This window comes from Erinaceus europaeus, chromosome 7 (assembly GCF_950295315.1).
Source record: "Erinaceus europaeus chromosome 7, mEriEur2.1, whole genome shotgun sequence".
NCBI classification, from domain to species: domain Eukaryota; kingdom Metazoa; phylum Chordata; class Mammalia; order Eulipotyphla; family Erinaceidae; genus Erinaceus; species Erinaceus europaeus.
This window is the reverse complement of record NC_080168.1, coordinates 56,599,092-56,621,179: the sequence shown is the minus strand read 5'-3', so window position 1 is coordinate 56,621,179 and position 22,088 is coordinate 56,599,092. Positions and strand designations below refer to the sequence as shown.

The 22,088-nt window shown below is 40.9% G+C and overlaps 1 protein-coding gene across 26 annotated transcripts in view; it reads right to left on the bottom strand.

The window, feature by feature from the left end:
• Positions 1-22,088, bottom strand: part of PLEKHA5 (pleckstrin homology domain containing A5) — a 297,283-nt gene that overhangs the window by 236,691 nt on the left and 38,504 nt on the right. Inside the window, exon 4 of one of the 26 annotated variants that reach the window (XM_060194469.1) lies at positions 4,416-4,498. The exons of the other annotated variants lie outside the window; for them this stretch is intronic. Within the exon in view, the coding sequence (XP_060050452.1) occupies positions 4,444-4,498 (55 nt within the window). The 3' untranslated portion in view covers positions 4,416-4,443. Of the gene's footprint in view, positions 1-4,415; positions 4,499-22,088 lie in introns of those variants that run through there. 26 annotated transcript variants of the gene reach the window in all.

Sequence of the window (22,088 nt, the reverse complement as noted above, 5' to 3'; positions counted from 1 at the left end):
TTTGAGCCCCCAGCTCCCCATCTGCAGGGGAGTTGCTTCACAAGTGGCGAAGCAGGTCTGCAGGTGTCTATCTTTCTCTCCCCGTCTGTCTTCCCCTCCTCTCTCCATTTCTCTCTGTCCTATCCAACAACAATAGCAATAACAACAATAATAATAGCAACAATGAACAAGGGCAACAAAAGTAAAAATAAATAAATAAATAAGTCTCCAGGAATAGTGGATTAGTAGTGCAGGCACCCAAGCCCCAGCGATAGCCTTGGAGGCAAGAAGGAGGAAGAGGAGGAAGGAGAGGAAGAGGAATCTGAGAAGAGGTTCTATAATGGAGAATAAGAACTTTGGAATCAGATATCAATATTCTCATCTAGCACCTGTATGACCCAAGACAATTACTGCTTTGTTTTGGCTTCAGTTTTGTCTGTACAATGTGAAAAGTAACAGTGACTCCTTCACAGTAACAAGGATTAACTGAATTAATATTCATAAAAGTAGAAAGACTCATACCACAGTAGCTGCTAAATACTATATACATTCCTTTCTCAAAAAGATTTACATATATATGCATATATTTATGAAAAGTTCTTCTTCTAGCGTTTGCCCTTCTTCCGTAGCCAGTCAACAGCGTCAGGTTGAGCCTGATGTAAAGTTTCGAGACCTCCTTTGAATCTGGACAGGTGGCAGTCGTTGACTCTGTGGGTCATAGTTTGTCTGTAGCCGCAGGGGCAGTTCGGGTCGTCTCTGGCTCCCCAGAGATGGAACATAGCGGCGCACCGGCCATGGCCTGTTCGATAGCGACTGAGGAGGGCCCAATCATAACATGCTAGGTCAAAGCCGGGTTGACGCTTGCAGGGGTCTGTGATGAGGTGTTTGTTCTTTACCTCAGCTGACTGCCAACTCTGTTTCCAAGAGACTGGAACAGAGAAGTTCAGTGTAGGTGTAGGAGACCAGATTGGATGACGAGACATCAAGCGTTGGACAGGGTGGGTGAAGATATCCGCGTATATTGGCAGGTCCGGTCGAGCGTAGACGCGGAAAATGAACTTAGATGATGCCGCATCCCGACGAATATCTGGTGGGGCAATGTTGCTAAGAACTGGCAGCCATGGAACCGGGGTGGAACAGATGGTTACAGAAATGATCCTCATGGAGGAATATAATTTGGAATCGACCAAGTGGACATGGGGGCTACAGAACCATACTGGGGCACAGTATTCTGCAGTGGAATAGCATAATGCCACAGATGATGATCGTAGTGTGGAAGCGCTCGCGCCCCATGAGGAGCTGGCCAGTCTTGCAATGATGTTATTCCTCGCACCCACCTTTGCTGCAGTTTTTATGAGATGTTTGTGAAATGACAGAGTGCGATCGAGAGTAATGCCAAGATAGACTGGCTGGGCTTCATGCCGGATTCTCGTACCGCCAAGCTGCACATTAAGCTCACGGGAGGCCGAGGCATGGTGTAGATGGAAAACAGATGATATTGTTTTTGCAGTGCTAGGGATTAGTCGCCATTTTTTTACAGTAATCAGATATCAGAGACATGTCTTTCGTGAGTGTTTCCTCGAGGATGTCAAACTTGGATGCCTGAGTTGCACAGCAGATGTCACTGGCGTTGATGAATTTCCTTGAAGAAGTTTCTGGAGGGTCATTGATGTAAATATTAAATAGCGTAGGAGCCAGAACAGAGCCCTGGGGGAGGCCACTTGAGACAAGTCTCCATCTGCTAGACTTGTCACCCAGATGCACCCGGAATCTTCTGTTTTGGAGAAGAAACAATATGGTGTTGGCCACCCATGGAGGCAGGTATCTTGAGATCTTGACTAGGAGACCACGGTGCCAGACCGTGTCATAGGCTGCTGTGAGATCAACAAAGACAGCACCCGTCTTTAAATTCTTCTGGAATCCATTTTTAATGTAAGTTGAGAGGGCCAGGACTTGTTCGCAGGTAGATCTTCCTGGGCGGAAACCAGCTTAGGTGGGTGATAGGAATTTCTCTGTAAGATGAGAAATACGTGACAGAAGCAGCCTCTCAAGGAGTTTGTAACACACGGAGAGGAGAGAAATTGGTCTATAGCTGGCGGCCAGTGTTGGGTCTTTCTTTGGTTTCAAAACTGCGATTATCTTCGCACAACGCCAAATTTTGGGCATAGATTGGGATTCCAAGATGTGGGACAGGAATGTAGTGAGCCACTTCTTTGCCGCGGGGCCCAAGTTAAGAATGAGTTCTGGGGTGATGTTATCAAAGTGAACCATGTCATCACTCTGGCATACAGTGCTGGAAATTGAACCTGGACCTCATACCTTCAAGTCTGGCACGTTACCCATTGTGGCACTTCCTGGGCCACAGATATTATTTATATTTTTAGTATCCGTTAGTTTAAGTACTCTTCTAAAACTATACATCATGAAACACATGAGGGGGGAAAGAAAAGAAACACATGAGGGTAATCAAACATGTATTGTAAAAGACCCAGCATACATCCACAGTAAATTCTATTGAGAGAAGTACCTGTCTTTTACTCTGAGGGACAGAGCTATCTGTCACTTAGTGAGCACTTACTTTGCACTAGATTTGCTTTATGCTACCTAGTCCTTATGACAGTCCCATAAAGCAAATGCTATTATCCCTGCTTTACATATGAGGAATCTAAACTTCAGAGAGATGACATTTGACTTGACCAGGGATGGCTCGGGGTCAGGCAGTAGTGCAGCGGTTAAACACACATCGCGCTAAGCACAAAGACCAGCGGAAGGATCCCAGTCCAAACCCCCTGGCTCCCCATCTGGGGGGGGGGGGGTCACTTCACAAGGATGAAGCAGATCTGCAGGTGTCTATCTTTCCCCCTGTCTTCGCCTCCTCTCTTGATTTCTCTGTCTTATTGAACAATGACAGCAATAACAACAACAACAATGATAAATAAGGACAACAAAAAGGGGGGAAATATCCTCCAGTAGCAGTGGATTCAGTGTAGGCACTGAGCCCCAGCAAATAACCCTGGAGGTAAATAAATAAATAAATAAATAATATGACTAAAAAGCTGGAATTCAAGCCATGGTCCTCGCCATCATCATCTTCTCCTTCTCCTTCTCCTTCTCCTTCTTCTTGGTCTTTCTAATTCCTACATATTATACATATGTATCATATGTGTGTGTGTGTGTGTGTGTGTGTGTGTATATATATATATACCTTTGTTATCTACTTAGTACAGTGATCTATAAATACTTGGCTTTACACATAGGTAGACTTTTCTTTTAAAGTTATATCATCGTAATAAAAATGGGTTTTTTTAAATAGTAAATTGTAATTTAGACAACATGTGCTAAACACCTAATAGTTTCAGATCTCTTAACCATTTCTAATATCAAAAATCAATCCAGATTTTTTTTAAAAATCATTGTAGTAACTAACAGTTTTTTTTTTTTTAAAAAAAAGGCAGACACCATAATTTCAGAGTATTAGTTCTGCAAAAAGGCAGACAGGAAGCCTTGCTTGGAAGGGAATTTTTAATCCTGACTCAAATAAATCAAGACCCACTAATTTCTTCTCAATAAATAAGAATGCTTTACCGCAGGCTAAATGTTAACTTAGTTGAAGTGAATGCCAAGCAACAAGTTGGGCCTCATATGTATAATTTCTGATTCATATATAATTTCTGATTCATATATATGCATACATATATATACACACATACATTCATCAAAATGGATCAATTATGAGAGTAAAATATGAAATTATACTGGGAACATTTAACGCAATGCCAGTACTTCATCTCTCTCTCTCTCTATATATATATATATCTATATATAGATATATATATAGATATATATATCTAGATATATATATATATCTAGATATATATATCTATATATATATCTATATATAGATATATATATATATATTCCCTTTTGTTGCCCTTGTTTTATTGTTGTAGTTATTATTGTTGTCATCGTTGTTGGATAGGACAGAGAGAAATGGAAAGATGAGGGGAAGACAGAGAGGGGGAGAGAAAGACTCCTGCAGACCTGCTTTACTGCTTGTGACGCGACTCCCCTGCAGGTAGGGAGCGGGGGCTTGAACCTGCATCCTTACGTCGGTCCTTGTGCTTTGCACCATGTGCATTTAACCTGCTGCACTACCGCCAGACTCCCTCAACCCTGTTTTAAAACAAGTATGGGAGGGGTTGGGCAATGGCGCACCTGGTTGAGCGCACACACTACAGTGCACAAGGACCCAGGTTCAAGCTCCTGGTCCCTACCTGCAGTGGGGAAAGCTTCACAAATGGTGAAGCAGGGCTGCAGCTATCTCTTTCCTTCCCATCTCAACTTCTCTCTCTGTCTCTATACAATAATAAATAAATAAATGTTTATAATAAATAAAAGTGGTATGGGAGTGGGGGCGTGAGGATCAATATAGCAGACCCAGGGAACACAATCACCTGTGATATTTCAGTAACAATGCTTAGTCTTCACAGAGATCATCCTGGTTAATGACCTGTAAAAGCTGAAACAGTTTCTTCATTAAATCTCATTTCTTGTGTAAACACATCCAGAAGCACCAGAATGTTTCATGCAGAGCTCGGAACTTTTACTTGGTGTTGCTTTCTCTAAGGCTCTTGTCACCATGCATCAAGAGTCAGACTTCAAGTTGCTCCACCTTTCAAGAATCTATACATATTTGCACACTGAAACCACAATTAAGTCACGATGCTTGAGCCAACCGCAAGAAACCTCTTCAAAATGGTGTGAATGCTAACTAGGAAGTAACCACACATCCCTGAAGTGGTCTCTGTATATGAATAGCTTGACCAAAGCAAACGAAGTTTTAGACAACAGAAGACACTGCAAACCACCAAGTTTCCCCAAAGTGGACCCTACAGGGCATCTGCCCAGTCTTGGGCACAGCAAAGGCTGAGCAAGTATTACAGGTTTCCAGTTTTAACACTTATTTTTTTCTGCCTTCAAAGTTTCACACTTTGTTTTTGAATATCAAAGATTCCAAGACTGTACACTTAAAACTGATTAAGCATGTGGATGAACTGAATATTTTCCCCTAATCTGTTAAAAAAAAAAAAAAAAAGACACCAAAGATGAAAACATAAGAAGGTTCCTATCCAGAAAGAAGAGTCTTCTGAACCAAGATTTATGAACCGAGGCTTAAACAACAAAGAAGTGAGGACTCAACCCTTGCTTCTGATTAAAACAAATGTTTATTGAGCTTCAGGCATGGATCAAGCATTATAAATACATGTATGTGAGCTTGACCTAAATAGTATAATACAGTCAAGGTTCTTACAAAATTATTTACAGAACATTAAATGATAAAACCAAACCTCATGGTATTTCTCAGAAGACCTGCAGTTCATCCAGCAGAATTTTCAGCAACACCAAAACTGTAATCTTTTAAGACTTGTGATACTAAAAGTCAACTCAAAATAGATCAAAGACTTGGAGGATGTTAGACCAGAAACCATCAAGGACATAGAAGAAGACATTGGCAGAATATTCCAGTGTTTGCATTGGAATTGTGCTTGAAGACTCAAGTTCAACAGCCAGGAAAACAACACAAAATAAGTCAATGGGATTATATCAAACTCAAAAGCTTTTGCACACCAAAAGAATGCATCACCAAAACAGAAAGACTCACTACTGAATGGGGAAGATCTCTGCATGACTTTCATTAGGCAAAGGACTAATGACCAAGACATTTTACAAATTCACAGGTAAAAGAAACAAACAGATTCATTTAAAACTGGAGAGAGGGCATGGACAGAGATGAAAAATATGCTCAAAGTCACTGACTCTTAAGAGAAATGCAAAAGTTACTGTCATTACTGCATACCCATGAATAAGGACAGAACAAGTGTTGGAAAGGATGGGAGTGAGGGGGAAGAGGAATTCTTCTACACTGCTGGTGGGAATTATAATGGGTTCAATCATTGTGGAAAATAGTTTGGAGACTCTCAGAACACAGAAACTGACCTATGCTATGCTCTGGCAAGTCCTCTCCTAGGGATTTATCCAAAGAAAACAAAGACAGCTATCAGAAGAGATCTGTTCACACCTATGTTAATAGCAACACTATTTGTAATAGCCCAGATCTGGAAACAACCCAGATGCTCAATGACAGGCGAGGAGCCGAGAGTAGATAGCATAATGGTTATGCAAAGAAACTCTCATGCCTGAGGCTCCAAAGTTCCAGGTTCAATCCCCTGCACCACCATAAACTAGCCAGAAAGAAAGAAAGGAAGGAAGGGAGGGAGGGAGGGAGGGAGGGAGGGAGGGAGGGAGGGAGGGAGGGAGGAAGAAAGAAAGAAAAAAAGAAAGAAAGAAAGAAAGATAGATCAAGTCTCAATGACAGGTGAGTGGCTAAGAAAGTGGTGCATGAACATAATGGAACACTACTCAGTTGTAAGGAATGATGAAAGCATCTCATTCATCTAATCTTGCATAGAGCTTAAAAACTGAGTTAAACTAGAATCTGATGATCTTACTTATAGGTGGAATTTAAACAAGAAAAGAAAGGGAAGTCCAAGGTGAAATTTAAGACTTGGTGTGTGCTATACTGGAACAAAGCAAAGGACCCTGGGGAAAGGGAGACAGGAGGCGGCAGACTGGACACTGGGGATCTAGTTCATGATGGCAGAGAAAGACTTATGTTGCTGGTGGGAGTGGTGTGCAGACACACCTATCATGGGGAGATAAGGAAGTATCTAAGAAACTGGACTCATGTGTCAACAACTGTCCTGTAAACCATTATTACCCCAATAAAATGAGCTCGGGAGTGAGGAAGGGAGGAGACTGGTGATGCAATCTGAGTGGGCATGCCCTAATGAGTCTTACAGGAGACAGGGGCTGGGGAGGCAGTGTAATGGTTATGCAAAAAAGACTCATGCTTGAGACACCAAAGGTCTCAGATTCACTCCCCAGCACACCTTAGGCCAGAGCTGAGCAGTGTTCTGGTCTTTCTCTCTGGAGTTCTCATTAAAAGAGGGGGGGGGGGGAGAGGGGGGGAGAGGGAGAGGTTGCTTTAGGTTTTGTTCTCTCTATTTTGGGGAGGGGTAGGAGTGTTAATTAGTTATTGGCGTTGAGCAGAAAGAAAAGTAAAGAGGTTGAGGAGGGGTGAGTATTTACTTTGGAATGCCTTCAAAACACAAGTGTCTGTGATACCCATAAGTAGAAATAAAACTGAAGTTGAGGAGAAAGATTATCAGAAGAGGACTATAGAGAAGTTCACTGGGATGGTAAGTGTCTGCCATGTTGGCTGTCTAGGCTTAAGCCCCAGGCACTGCCTGGGAGGCACTGTGATACTGGGAGAAACTCTGATGTCACCTCTCTCTGCATATATGTATGAATGAAGAAGCAGTCTAGAGGAGGTCAAACTGTATATTCAAGATCCCAACTTGTTTTTCCCAAGAGACCAGAAAGAAAAGAAAAAAAAGAGCAGGTATGTGGAGAGTCTACACTGAAGAACTTGAAATAGGAAACATGAACAAGAAGTCAACCTCAATCATCCCCAAACCTACTTGCTATGGACAGCAGAGATCTTACACTCTGGAGTAATGCAGAACTCCAATCTCGGGCGGTATGGTGACAGGTCAAATACAGACTATTTCAATTCTGGTTTCTGACCAACCTACTTCTTGGTCTTGGCTTTCTCATCTGCTTATGGGAGAATCTTAAAACACTTGCTTTTGGGGAGTCGGGCAGTAGCACAGTGTGTTAAGTGGAGGTGGTGCGAAGCACAAGGACCGGTACAAGGATCCTGGTTCGAGCCGCCGGCTCCCCACCTGCAGGGGAGTCGCTTCACAAGTAGTGAAGCAGGTCTGCAGGTGTGTCTATCTTTCTCTCCCCCTGTCTTCCCCTCCTCTCTCCATTTCTCTCTGTCCTATCCAAGGACAACAATATAAACTACAATAAAACAAGGGCAATAAAAGGGAATACTAAATATATAAAAAAAACACTTGCTTTTACCAAAGTACTGAGTATTAAAGGATATTAATTGGCAATGCTTCTGAAACTTAACAAGCAGCACTAAATAAAACTGAGGGAATTTTTCTCTGCATAAAGTGAAGGCACTAGACCAGCTAGCGTCTCCCACCACTGTAAGATTATTGACTATACTCTCCAAGTTTAGTGAAGTATCATCCACCATCCACCATCCACCACTATGATGCATAATGACATCACCTTGTCTTCAGAAGGTGCTCTGCAGTTTAAAGAGCTTTTATTTTTTTTTTTATCTCTTAAGTTCTGACAATAACCCTTTTTTGAGGAAGACAAAGTAGCTAGCTGCCATCAATTTCCATGTGAGGAAACTGAGAGGCAGGGAGGTTAAATGACTTGTCCCAGGTCAATTTATGTGCATTTGATTATCTTGGTTCTAGAGAGCAGCCAGAAGTCATTAAAAAAGAAAAACAGGGAGTTGGGTAGTAGTGCAGCGGGGTTAAGTGCATGTGGCACAAAGTGCAAGGACCAGTTAAGGATCCTGGTTCGAGACCCCGGCTCCCTACCAGCAGGGGAGTCGCTACACAGGCGGTGAAGCAGGTCTGCAGGTGTCTATTTTTCTCTCCCCCTCTGTCTTCCCCTCCTCTCTCCATTTCTCTCTGTCCTAACAACAACGACATCAATAACAATAATAACTACAACAACAATTTAAAAAAACAAGGGCAACAAAAGGGAAAACAAATAAATACTAAAAAAAAGAAAAACAAACCATTCCTGTACAGAAAATAGGCTTCTTTTGCTTTAATGTGTGAAGCTGGCTTAGTTCTGATTTCATTTGTTATGTTAGTTTCCATTGGGCTTTGTCAATCTTTTTTTTTTTGTTTCCTAAGCAGAGACAGTGAAAGAGTAGTGAAAAAGACCACTGCACCAAACCCCTGCCCTTCAACATGGGTTGGGACCTAGGTCACATACGTGTCAAAGCAGCACACTATCCAAGTGAGCTATTTCACCAGCCAGAGAGTTTTCTATTACAGCCAATGCAGATATTCTGAAAAGTCATTTATACTCATTGCTTCAATATTACCATAGTTATTAGATTCACTTCTAGACTTTATGGCATGAGTTAATGAAGCTGCAGGTATTACTGTGGCACTAAGAACATATTTGCTTCTAAACTGTCTTAACTATATTTCAAAATAATTAGTCCCTCCTCCTTTTCTATCTTCTCCTCCCATCCTGAGTCCCCTGAAACCCAGTATCAGTGATAAAATAAGTATGTAGGGAGTCTGGTTGTTGCTCTCACATACAGATAATCTATGGCCTTCAGTACTCAACTGTCAATTGAGGGATGAGCCAGGATGGTAGAGGAGAGGGGTAAAGAAGGAGACAAGAACTGAGGGTCCATGCTGGGCTGTCAGAGTGTTATTTGCAAGATGTACAAAGATGTGCAGGTGACAGCAAGTGTTAACTATAGAGCTGACCGAAAGAGAGGCCTCAAAGAGGTGTTGAGAGCTAAGTTAATTGAATGTGGCTGAAGGATCAGCTAAATGCTCATGCTACCACGTGCAAGGACCTGGGTTCAAGCCCCCCACCACCTACCTGCAGGGGAGGGGGGAGCATCACAAGAGCAAGTACAGCAGGTGTCTGTCTCTCTTCCTATCTCCCTACCCCTCTCAATTTCTCTCTGTCCCATCAAATAAAGGAGGGAAAAAATGGCCACCTGGAGTAGTAGATTTGTCATAAAGGGAACTGAGCCCCAGAGACAACTCTAGTGGCCGGAAAAGAAAAAGAAGAAAGAAAAAGAAAAAGAAAAAAGGAAGGAAGGAAGGAAGGGATGAGTGGAGGGAGGGAAAGGCCAAAGGGACGGCCTTCTAAGAATATAGAAGAGGGACACACCCATTCAAAGAAATATTGCAAATGAACTTGTTTCCCAGTACTATACATCATGAATTAGCTGGCTTCAGGACAGGTTTGCTTGCACAAGACTTATTTCTATGAGGGGCTGGGTAATGGCACACCTGGTTGAGTACACATTACAATGCACAAGGACCCAACTTTGAGCCCCTGGTCCCCACCTGCAGGGGAAAAGCTTCACAAGTGGTAAAGCCATGCTGCAGGTATCTCTCTGTCTCCTTCTCTATCTTTCCCTTCCTCTCAATTTCTGGCTGTCTCTATCAAATAAATAAAGATTAAAAAAAAAATTTTAAAGAAGGCTTATTTCTATGTGAAAATGTACTGCAAATACTAGAGAAATGATTTATGATAAAGTCAGAATATGAGTCATGACTGAGAACTACTTTTATTAATTATCCTCCAAAGCACCAAATGACAATGTAGGAAGTAAAAAAGTTAATATTTAAGAAATAATGAAAGCATTAGAAAGTCTTTAAAAAGATAGGAGGAGGGGGTGGCGCAGTGGGTTAAGCGCATGTGGCGCAAAGCGCAGGGACCAGCGTAAGGATCCCGGTTCGAGCCCCCGGCTCCCCACCTGCAGGGGAGTCGCTTCACAGGCGGTGAAGCAGGTCTGCAGGTGTCTATCTTTCTCTCCCCTTCTCTGTCTTCCCCTCCTCTCTCCATTTCTCTCTGTCCTATCCAACAACGAATTGCGTCAACAAGGGCAATAATAATAACCACAACGAAGCTACAACAAGGGCAACAAAAGGGGAGGGGAAATGGCCTCTAGGAGCGGTGGATTCATGGTGCAGGCACCGAGCCCAGCAATAACCCTGGAGGAGAAAAAAAAAAATAGGAGGAATTACTTTGACTTTTTATATACATTTTAGCTGATTCTATTTGAAGCTACTAAAAATTAGGGCACACGGGACTAGTCAAACTTATTATTTGCCTGTAAATTCTGAGTTTCAACATGAAATTTAAAACATAAATGGACTATTTTCAATGCTATTGCTTTTTTTTTTTTTTAATAAAAAGCATGTTCCAACATATGCCTTCTTTTCCTGTCTCACTACAAAACTTTCTTAATCATAAAAGCAATATAAAGAACAATATTGATGGGATATAACAAAATATTCTTTTAAAAGACAAAACACAAATTGTGCACTTGCAAGCCATATAGGACAAAAGAATAATTTAAATTAAAAGTTTTGTACTGGGCAGGGGTAGATAGCATAATGGTTATGCAAAGTTATGCCTGAGGCTTCAAAGTCCCAGGTTCAATCCCTTAAACCACCTTAAGCCAGAGCTGAGCAGTGCTCTGGTTAAAAAAAAAAAAAAAAAAAAAGGTTTGTACTTTTTGGGAGTCGGGCAGCTGGTTAAGCGTAGGTGGCGCAAAGCACAAATGACAAGCATAAGGATTCCGGTTCAAGCCCCCAGCTCCCCACCTGCAGGGGAGTTGCTTCACAAGCAGTAAAGCAGGTCTTCGGGTGTCTATCTTTCTCTCCTCCTCTCTGTCTTCCCCTCCTCTCTCCATTTCTCTCTGTCCTATCTAACAAGGACATCAATAACAACAACGATAATAACCACAACAAAAATAAAAAAACAGCAAGGGCAACAAAAGGGAAAATAAATATATATTAAAAAATCTTTTAAAATGCTTTCTAAAGTTTTTGTACTTTTTAAAAAAATATTTTGTGTTGGTTTCATTTTTATTAGTGAGTTAATATTGATTTACAAATCTACAAGAGGTACAAATCCACATTGTTCCCACCAACAAAATTTTGTATTTCTTTTTAGGAAAGAAAAAAGAGAGGCAGGCCAGAGCACCACTCTATCATTGAATGTATCACAAGCTCTACAACTGAGCCCCGTCCTGGATCTTAAGAGGTTTTCCTCCCCTGCCCCCACCACTTCCTTCTGAATTATGGGTAGAAGTGAACTTCTTGTGCTAATGAAAAGCACAGGGAGGGGATGACACATTAAGATAGTAAAAAACTGGGGGGGAAAGTAAATATGACCGTTGACCGTTGCTAAATTGTCCTTGTCTAATTATACTGCCTAGTTTTCACTTTCCCTATAATTTCAAGTGTTACTTCATCACTCACTATCTTGCTAACAACTTGAAATTTTTAAAAAATATTTATTTATTTACTTATTCCCTTTTGTTGCCCTTGTTGTTTTACTGTTGTAGTTATTATTGTTGTCGTTGTTGGATAGGACAGAGAGAAAGATAGACACCTGCAGGCCTGCTTCACTGCTTGTGAAGCAACTCCCCTGCAGATGGGAAGCCAGGGGTTCGAACCAGGATCCTTCCACCAGTCCTTGAGCTTTGCACCACCTGCGCTCAAACCGCAGCGCTACCGCCTGACTCCCAACAACTTGAAATTTATATCTGATGTCATGGTTGGAAAATGGACCAGAAAGATGGATCAGGTAGCTCCCAAATATAAGAAAGGTGTATAAATACTGTTGATTGTAAACCCCATCTATCTGATCTGATCTGGGGCGCATATTCAGCTTAGAAGCCTATGTGACCTCTGCATCCCTGACATCATATCCCTAAACAATAACTTGAATCCACCTGCATATCAGATGCCCAGCTCAGGGGAAAAAAATAACTAGTATAGTCATGAGCCCTTTGGAATATAACTAAAATACACCTACTAACTTACTATCTACAAAACGAATATCCCTAAATCTTCATCTACAATATTCCAGCCTTTAGATTCATGATTAGTCAACAATTTGTTTGCCTTTATATGTTAACTCTTCTTTCAGCACCAGGTTCCAGATGCTACCATGATGCCAACCGCACTTCCCTGGGCAGACAACCCCACCAATGTGTCCTGGAGCTCCACTTCCCCAGAGGCCCCGCCCCACTAGGGAAAGAGAAGAGGCAGGCTGGGCATATGACCTGTCAATGCCAAGCCCATGTTCCACAGGGAAGCAATTACAGAAGCCAGACCTTTCACCTTCTGTACCCCATAATGACACTGGGTCCATACTCCCAGAGGGATAAAGAATAGGAAAGCTATCAGGGGAGGGATGGGATACAGAGTTCTGGTGGTGGGAATTATGTGGAGTTGTACCCCTCTTATCCTATGGTTTGTTAGTGTTTCCTTTTTATAAATAAAAAATTTTTAAAAAGAAATTTCTATCTGAATTTGCTCATCAGGTCGACATTCTTACAAGATAGAATGTCTTAAGTGCTTTGTTCTTTGTTCTTCAAAGCAATCTAAGGATACATTAATATCCTAAAAGTGGATGGCCGGACTAAAAATATAGAGGGTTCCTTATGACTTCAGTTCCTTAAAGTCTTGAAATACTAAAAGTGGAAACAAATGCCTTCATAGAAATGAGTCGAGAGAGAGAAATAAATAAATAAATAAATAAATAAATAAATAAATAAATAAATAAATGAGTCAAAGGGGATGGGGGTAGATGGTTATGCAAAGAGACTTTCATGTCTGAGGTTCTCCAGTCCCAGATTCAATCCCCTACTCCACCATAAACCAGAGCTGAGTAGTGTTCTTGGTACGCCCCCCCCCAAAAAAAAATAAGTCAAAAGAATGAATTATAACCAGCAATTTCATGTCCAAGAAAAAATTATTTTACCTATAATCTTTTTTTTTCCTTGTTTACTTTCTACAAGGGAAAAAACCATTTTCCCCCAAATGTTTAGTATAAAACTTTTGTAATAAAAAAAGGCTAAAATTAAAAGAGAAATCCATTTATCTTGAAAGAATATAAATATACTAGTGGGCATTATTTTAAGATTATCTACCAAGATGCTGGGGGGAGTGGGGGGAGTATCAGAACTTGCCTGGCACATAGTAGGATCAATAATTAGTCACTAAATAAAATAATTTAATGTTGAAATTTTTCCACAAGGGATAAAAATAAAGTTCAAAAAGTCATTTGTTCCACTTTCAATGACTTATGTGCAAGTTAAAAACAAAAACTGAAATTGAGGCAAATGTATAGAAACTCCATTTTATATTAGAAAAAACTTATACTTCAACATAAACATAAAGCAATTACTAAAGCAATAAACCTAATTGTGAACTTCCTGCATTTTCCCAAATATGACTGCATCATAGTACAACTGCTTTTCATGAGTTAAAAGAGCTCTGATTTACATCAGATGACTAATATTTCTTTGGCTAGTGGCTTAAAAATGAGTGCATGCAAATTCATATTATAGAAACAAAAGTAAGGCTATTTTATGATCCTAGAAAAAGCTACTCATTGTTTTTAAAAGGAATACCTAATTTGAATACTCAAGATTATATTTCTCTCCTTTGCCCTGAAGGAAAGAACATTCTCAGTTCTGTTTTAAAGCTGGCACTCACAGGCTCAATCTTGGTTAATTTCCAAAAGCACATATGTTATAGTAAATCCTCTTCTTTCAATGCCAAAAAGTTTTGCTCCTAGAAATTATTTCACTGGCACACTCTCAAAATAACAGTATCTCAGTACCTGTTAGTCCTAGAGCAGCAGGAGTGGCCAACACACTTTAGAAAGTTAAGGTTTCATTTTCAATATGTAAGAGATTAATTTTGACTTTGTGCAAGAGCCTATCTGTTTAAGCTAAAAGTCGAAAAACAGTCGTTTTTAGTGCTGGGTGCAGGTTAGAATAATGGAGCAGGGAAGGATACCTGTTAGACCTGTTCATGATCCATCGAGGATTTCCTTTAAAAGTGAGGTAATAGCATTTTGCTCTTCAGAAACACAGAGACATATATGGGGAAATTTAGGTGGAAGTTTTATGACTTTCACTGAGTGCTTTTCTAGTGAAAATTCAATGACTAACTTAAAACTCTAAAAGAAGGAACAAAGGGAGTGAGGTTCACTCATTTTTCCCTTAAGTAAACTGGCAACGAAGTTAAGAACAAGTTTCCCATAAAAATACCTACTCTCTTCAGGGAAATAAGTCTAAACATTTCCAGTAAAAAATACTAATGCACTGGATCAGCAAAACAGCTCACTTGGATAGTGTCCTGTTTCATCATGTGCCTCTCACACTGAAGGAACTTTAGGACTGTGGTCTGTTGATCATTAAGAAGAGACCCAACGGGGTCAGGCGGTGGCACACCAGGTTAAGTGTGCACAATGCAGTGTGCAAGGACCCAGGTTCAAGTCCCTGGTGTCCACCTGCAGGGGGAAAGCTTCACGAGTGATAAAGCAGGGCTGTAGGTGTCTGTCAGTTCCCTTCTCTATCTTTCCCTCCCCTCTCAATTTCTGTCTCTATTCAATAATAAAGTATTTTTTTTAAAAAAGAGGCACAAACTTATGAACACTTAAATAGATTAAAAAACAAGCAAAAATAAACAAAAAACCCCACTAAGTGCCAAACATTCCAGTAACAGACTACTGTTTGTATAACAGAGTTTTTGATTAAAATAAAAACAAAAAGTTGACTTTTTAAAATAAATGTAAGATATTATTAAAATTGTTATGGGCTCTGAATCTGTATCCACAGAATTTTGTAATAACAAATGATATATATTTTTTCATAAGATAATGTTAAGATTATAAATCTTGGCCCCTCCTCCATTTCAATTTCCATTTTAAAACACCTTACTGTAAAATGTCAAAAGTTCAAAAATTCATACCCGAATCCAGCAATTCTACAACTGAACTTCTCTGAAGAAATTGCCTTAAGGAATCCATGGTCAAGGTTTTATCACAGAATTAAATTACTTTAATAACAAAAAGAACTGAAAAAACTAACCAGGAAATGAATGAACAGAATATATTATGAGATATTTGTACAACCTAATAGTCTACAGTCTTTAGAGCAAGAAAGTTCACTAGTAGTTGGGGAAAATGGAGGGTGTGGGGGGAGTCCAGGAGCTTCAGCAGTTCTCTTAACTTTTCAACTGTCTGATTTATCTTCACATGTATTGCTTTTCTAACAATTAAAAAGAGAAGGTGATGTAACATAAAATGTATCAGATGTGCTAAGCAAATCAAGACAACATGAATGTGCCTATGTGAGTCTATATGCTTATGTTCTATATATCTATATAACTGTGTGGGTATCCTCTTAGATATAAATGTACTGAAAGAAAGCTAAAAATCATGTCAATGATCTGCATACAAGGGTGGCAAGCTATGTCTTTTAGTGTGACTTTCAACAGGAGTTTATTTATTTATTTATTTTATTTATTTATTCCCTTTTGTTGCTCTTGTTGTTTTATTGTTGTAGTTATTATTGTTGTCGTTGTTGTTGAATAGGACAGAGAGAAATGAAGAGAGGAGGGGAAGACAGAGAGGAGGAGAGAAAGACACCTGCAGACCTGCTTCACCGCCTGTGAAGCGACTCCCCTGTAGGTGGGGAGCCTGGGTTCGCACTGGGATCCTTATGCCAGTCCTTGTGCTTTGCGCCACCTGCGCTTAACCCGCTGTGCTACAGCCCGACTCCCAACAGGAGTTTATTTTTATTTTATTTTCTTGCCACCAGAGCTTTATGACCACATAATCCTACTGTTCCTGATGGACTTTTTCCTTATGCTTTTAATGTCAGACAGAGAAAGAGAAAGAGGGGAATAGAAAGGCGATTGCTTCACCGTTCATGAAACTGTCCCTTGGCGCCATGTATGATACTCCCATATGGTACCAGAGGCTCTAACCTAGGTCCTCACACACAGTAACATATCCCTCTACCAGGTGAGCTATTCCCCTTCCCCTGTGTTTCCTCTGCATTCAAAACATATCTAGTTCACCAAATGTATTTCCCAGAGGCTCTAGAACAATGGGAAGTTAAAATTCCTCAGTTTGGGAGGTCAGGGAAGAACTCAGTGGTAAAGCGCACGTCTCACACGTCTGCTCCTTAGTGTGTGAATACACGTGCACGTGCGCACACACATAATTGTTGGTTTGCAAAGGAGTCATTTAGTATGTAGGCCTATAAGATCATTAAGGTAGACAGTGATGACAGGAATGGAGAGGAGTTGCTTATCAAAGTCCAATCACAGTGCCTTTATCTCATAACAAGGACACTAGACTTGAAATGTCTTAGAATAAATATAGAAGAAATCACAGCAATACAAAAACAAAGTTGTTTACTTAACACACATAGAAAAAAATCACACATTTAACAGAGTGAAAAAGTTTGTGGATGACTGGTATATAGCACTACTTTTTTTTGTATTATCTATTTATTGAATAGGGAGGGGGGAGACAGAGAGGGAGGAAGGGGGGGAGAGAGAGAGAGAGACACTGTTTCACCACTCGCAAAGGTCTCCCCCTGTAGGTGGGGACCGGAGGCTCAAACTGGGTCCTTGCACATTGTAATGTGCGCTCAACCAGGTGCACCACCACTGGCCCCACATAGCACTATATGATGATGATGATGATGATGATGCCTCCAGGGTTATCACTGGGACTTGGTGCCTGCACTACAAATACACTGTTTCTAGAGTCCATTTTCCCCATTTTTGTTGCTCTTGTTGTTGTTGTTGGATAAGACAAAGAGGGATGGAGAGAGGAAGAGAAGACAGAGAGAGGAAGAGAAAGATAAGACACCTGAAGCGACCAGCCCCTCCAGGTGGGGAACCGGGGGCTCTGACTGGGATCTTTATGCCGGTACTTGCGATTCATGCCATGTGCACTTAACCCGCTGCGCTACCGCCCAGCCCCTCAGAGCATTATATTAATATTAAGTGAAATGAGAGGCGTGGTGGCATCTACCACTGAACAAATCCCAGAAGCCAGCTATGGCCTCAAATCCCACTACACACAGACTGTCAATTAGAAGGAGCCACATCAACTTGATATAATCAACAGCTTATGTATAATCAACAGCTTGCCAAAAGACACATGGATTGCTGTGCTTGAACATGCATTCCTAGATAGACACAAAAACTGAACTAGCTTAAGCTAGTTGAGTCCCTCAAGGCCTTGCCTAAAATTGAAATTGAGTAATAGTATCGTAGTAATTTCAACTGTTGAATTTTAAGTTTTCGTTTGCTTACACCTGAATGTCTCTGAGCTGAAACGCTTGACCTATGTTAATGTGTACAGCATAGGCTGTATGAGTGCTAATACTTAATCAGTACAATGTCCAAGAAAGTTTGAAAGGGGTGTTTTTCATTACTGAAAATTATGCTGGTTCAGAACAAAACAAAGTGTACAGAGTTTTAAGTGAAAGACTTCACTATAGAATATTATGCAGAGATTAAAATAATAGCTCTGGCAAAAAAAACTACAGAAAGGTACATAGGTTATAGTGACAACTATATGAAAATGGTGGTGGTGAAATATTTCAAAAAGCATTTTGAGGGTGCCAGGTGGTAGCCCAGAGGGGTAAGCACACACAGCATGAAGTGCAAGGACCAGCATAAGGATCCCATATCAGGCCCCGGCTCCCCACCTGTAGACCTGCTTCACCGCCTGTGAAGCAATCCCCCTCCTCTATCTTTCTCTTCCCCTCCTCTCTTGATTTCTCTCTGTCCTATCCAATAACAGCAGCAGCAATGGCAACAATAACAATAATAACAACAAGGGCAACAAAATGGGGAAAATGGCCTCCAGAAGCAGTAGACTCATAGTGCAGGCACCGAGCCCCAACAATAACCCTGGAGGCAAAATTTTTTTTTAAAAAAAAAAGCATTTTGAGGGGCTGGGAGACAATTCACCCGGTAGAGTGTACACTTTACCATTTATTTACAAGGACACAAGTTTGAGCTCCTAGCCAGTATATAGAAGCACAAGCACAGAGGAAACTTCATGAGCATGGAGAAGTGCTACAGTGTCTCTGTCTTTCACCCTCTATCTAGAAAGGAAGGAAGGAAGGAAGGAAGGAAGGGGGGGAGGGAGAAAAGAGGCCGTCAGTGGTGCACCTTGTTAAGTGCACATATTACCATGTGCAAGATCCCAAGTTTGAACCCCTAGTCCCCACCAGGGGGAAGCTTCATGGGTGGTGAAGCAGGGCTGCAAGTAGCTCTCTGTCTCTCTCCCTCTCTATTTCCCCCTCCCCTGTTAATTTCTAGCTGTCTCTATCCAATAAATAAAGATAATTTAAAAAATAAATAAAAAGGGATCCACAGGGAGTAAAGGAATCATGCAGGTGCAAAATCTCATCAATAACCCTAGTGGGAGTCCCCCCCCCAAAAAAAAAAAACATGACATTATCATATGCCATTGCTTCAACTGAAAAAAAGATAATAAAAAATAGCAATAAGATCATTCTTTTATGCCTAAGTGCCCACTTTACTTCTCTTGAGGACTAGATTTTTAAGTAAGGAGATAGCATATAAAATTGAATGCACAGCTGTTTGCTTCTAGCAATATACACAGGAGGAAATAAACAGAGGGAGGCTGATGTCTGGGAGGCTGGGTTAACTACTGCAGTCCCAGCTGTGTTTTAAACTGTATTCCTAAATCTTAACAAACCTCCTTCAAAGGCTGAAATTGAAATGTTCCATTTGTGCTTGGACAAAGTGAAAGGTACACTAGGAAAGACTCAGGATATTACTTCCAGTCATGTATTGCCTAGTCTATGTCCTGAGTTATCCAACAGAGTTGAATTATGCAGGAGTAAATTCTAAACAAATCCCATTTAAAGCCAGAGGTGGTGGTAGTGATGTCTGAGCACATGCAAGTGGTTTAAAAAAAAGTCACACTTGGTTTGTGTGTAGTAAGATATTTAAAGTCATTTATACAGAAAGCTGGAATAGACAATGGTCAGTTTATGCCAAAATACACAGAGAGCCTGTACTCTCCCTTCTTTCCAATAGTGAATACAATTTCTCCTACAGCCACAGTCATCAAGAGGCAGGGTCTGTTCAAAAGGAAGTGAAACAGTACTGCAGCTGGGGAACATCTACTATAACTACTTTAGAACTTTAGACACCAGTAAGTACTTTATTATGAAGAGAGGAATTGTTAAGTCAGTGGGAGTCCGGAACAGATTAAAAAAAAAACAAGAAGGAAGTATTAAAAAACAAACAAACAAAAAACTGAAAAACAGATATTCTTCAGGGTCTTAGTTTGTTTTGTTTCTTAATAACACCAAAATTATTGCTGAAGCCTGGTGCCTGCATGATTGATCCACTGCTCCCGGCTTTTTTTCCTCCAGGGTTATCGCTGGGACTCGGTGCCTGCACTATCAATCTTTTTTCTCTTTTGTTGCCCTTGTTGTTTATAGTTGTTATTGTTGTTGTTGCTGCCGTCATTGTTGGATAGGACAGAGAAATGGAGAGAGGAGGGGAAGACAGAGGGGGAGAGAAAGATAGAGACCTACAGACCTACTTCACTGCCTGTGAAGCGATCTCCCTACAGGTGGGGAGCCGGGGCTCAAACAGGGATTCTTACCTGGTCCTTGCACTTTGCCCCAAAATGTGCGCCACCGCCCAGCCCTCAGAGGCCGTCTTTTTTCCATCACTTTTGTTGTTGTTGTTATTGTTGTTGTTGGGATAGGACAGAGAAAAATTTGAGAAGGAAGGGGAGGCAGAGAGGGAGAGAAAAGGATTAGACACCTGCAGACCAGCTTCACCGCTTGCAAAGCGAAGCAGTTCGGGTGGGGGGGGGGCTGGAACTGGGATCCTTGCGCGGGTCCTTGTGCTTCGCACTGTATGCGCTTAACCTGGTGCGCTACTGCCCACCCACCTTTTTTCATCTTTTTTAATTTATAGAGACAAAGAGAAACTGAAAGGGAAAGGGGAGACAAAAAAGAGAGAATGTGAAAGATATCAGCAGCACTGCCTCACCCAGTGGGAAACTCCCTCTGCAGGTGGGGACCAAGATCTTGAACCTGGGTATCTGTGTATGGCAACTCAACCAGGTTCACCAATGCCGGGCCCCTCAAGCCCTCACTTTTCAATATTAGTATTAGACAGACAGCTACCTTCACATGGAACACTTATAAGAACTTATACACTGATTTTCAGCTAATTTTAAGGAACTGACTTCTAAAATTTTATTACAAACTTGACCCTAGGTTTAAAGCTATACTTGTATTAGCTGATATATGCCCAAGTTTTTTTTTTTAAGCTGATCATAATAAATATGATGTAGGTTACATAATATGATTCCATATTTGGGTATCACACAAATCTACTGCCTCTTTGATTTGGAAAATGGTTTGCAATATGAAGTTATCCTTTATATTCTAAATGGACATCTTACTATAAAGCTCAGTTGTTGGAGGCGGTAGCGCAGCGGATTAAGTGCACTTGGCGCAAAGCGCAAGAACCGGCATAAAGATCCCGGTTCGCGCCCCTGTCTTCCCAACTGCGGGTGTCTATCTTTTTCTTCCCCTGTCTTCCCATCCTCTCTCTATTTCTCTGTCCTATCCAACAACGACGACAGCAACAACAACAACAATAAACAACAAGGGCAACAAAAGTGGAAAAAAAATAGCCTTCAGGAGCAATGGATTCGTAGTGCAGGCACCAAGCCCTAGCAATAACCCTGGAGGCAAATAAATAAATAAATCTCAAGTGTTAAAAGACCTTTGCAAGCAGAGTACAGGCCCACAATTGCCAAACCAGGTTAAGTCTGAGCCCCAGTTCTGCCAAGTTTCCAAGGGTCAGTCTCCTCTTTTTTGCTTACATGGTGACAGGGATATAACCACTAGCAGATAGGTCCACACAAAGGGTGCAACAAATGACATAACGTATATGAGACACTTAGAAGAGGGGTTGGAACATTGTTAAGTGCTCCACAAACAGCAGATACTCCAAAAAGCAAGTAAGTATTCAAAAGAACAAGTGAAAATGAAAGCAGTCTCTAATTCTAATAACTGTTACTCAAAGTATTTTTTAAACAGCAACTGTGATTAGCATCCGATTCCTTCCTAGCCTCTAGCACTAGACCTAATAGATAGTCGATGGATTCTGCTACCTTGGCTAAATGATGACCATCAAAATCAATTACGAAGTTCTGAGAACTACTGGCTTGTAGACTATGTAACACAAGAGTATTCTGTTAATTCCATCTTTGTGCATTCAAGGAAAATTTAATTTCTCTGAATCAACCATTTTTAGGTGCAATTTTAAACCCAATGCAAGGTTCTGTGCTTGCACTATGGCATACACAAAGGGCAAGGGACATGCCCTTCTGGTTCACTATTATCATATTCCCAACAGCCACTGCACGGAGTCTATTAAGGAATCTCATGTTTGAATAATCATACCTTTAAAAAAAAAATGTTCTGTAGAAAGAAGAATACACCCTAGTTTCAGAGCCAGGTGGTGGCACACTCCATAGAGCACTTGTGTTCTCATGCACAAGGACCCGAGTTC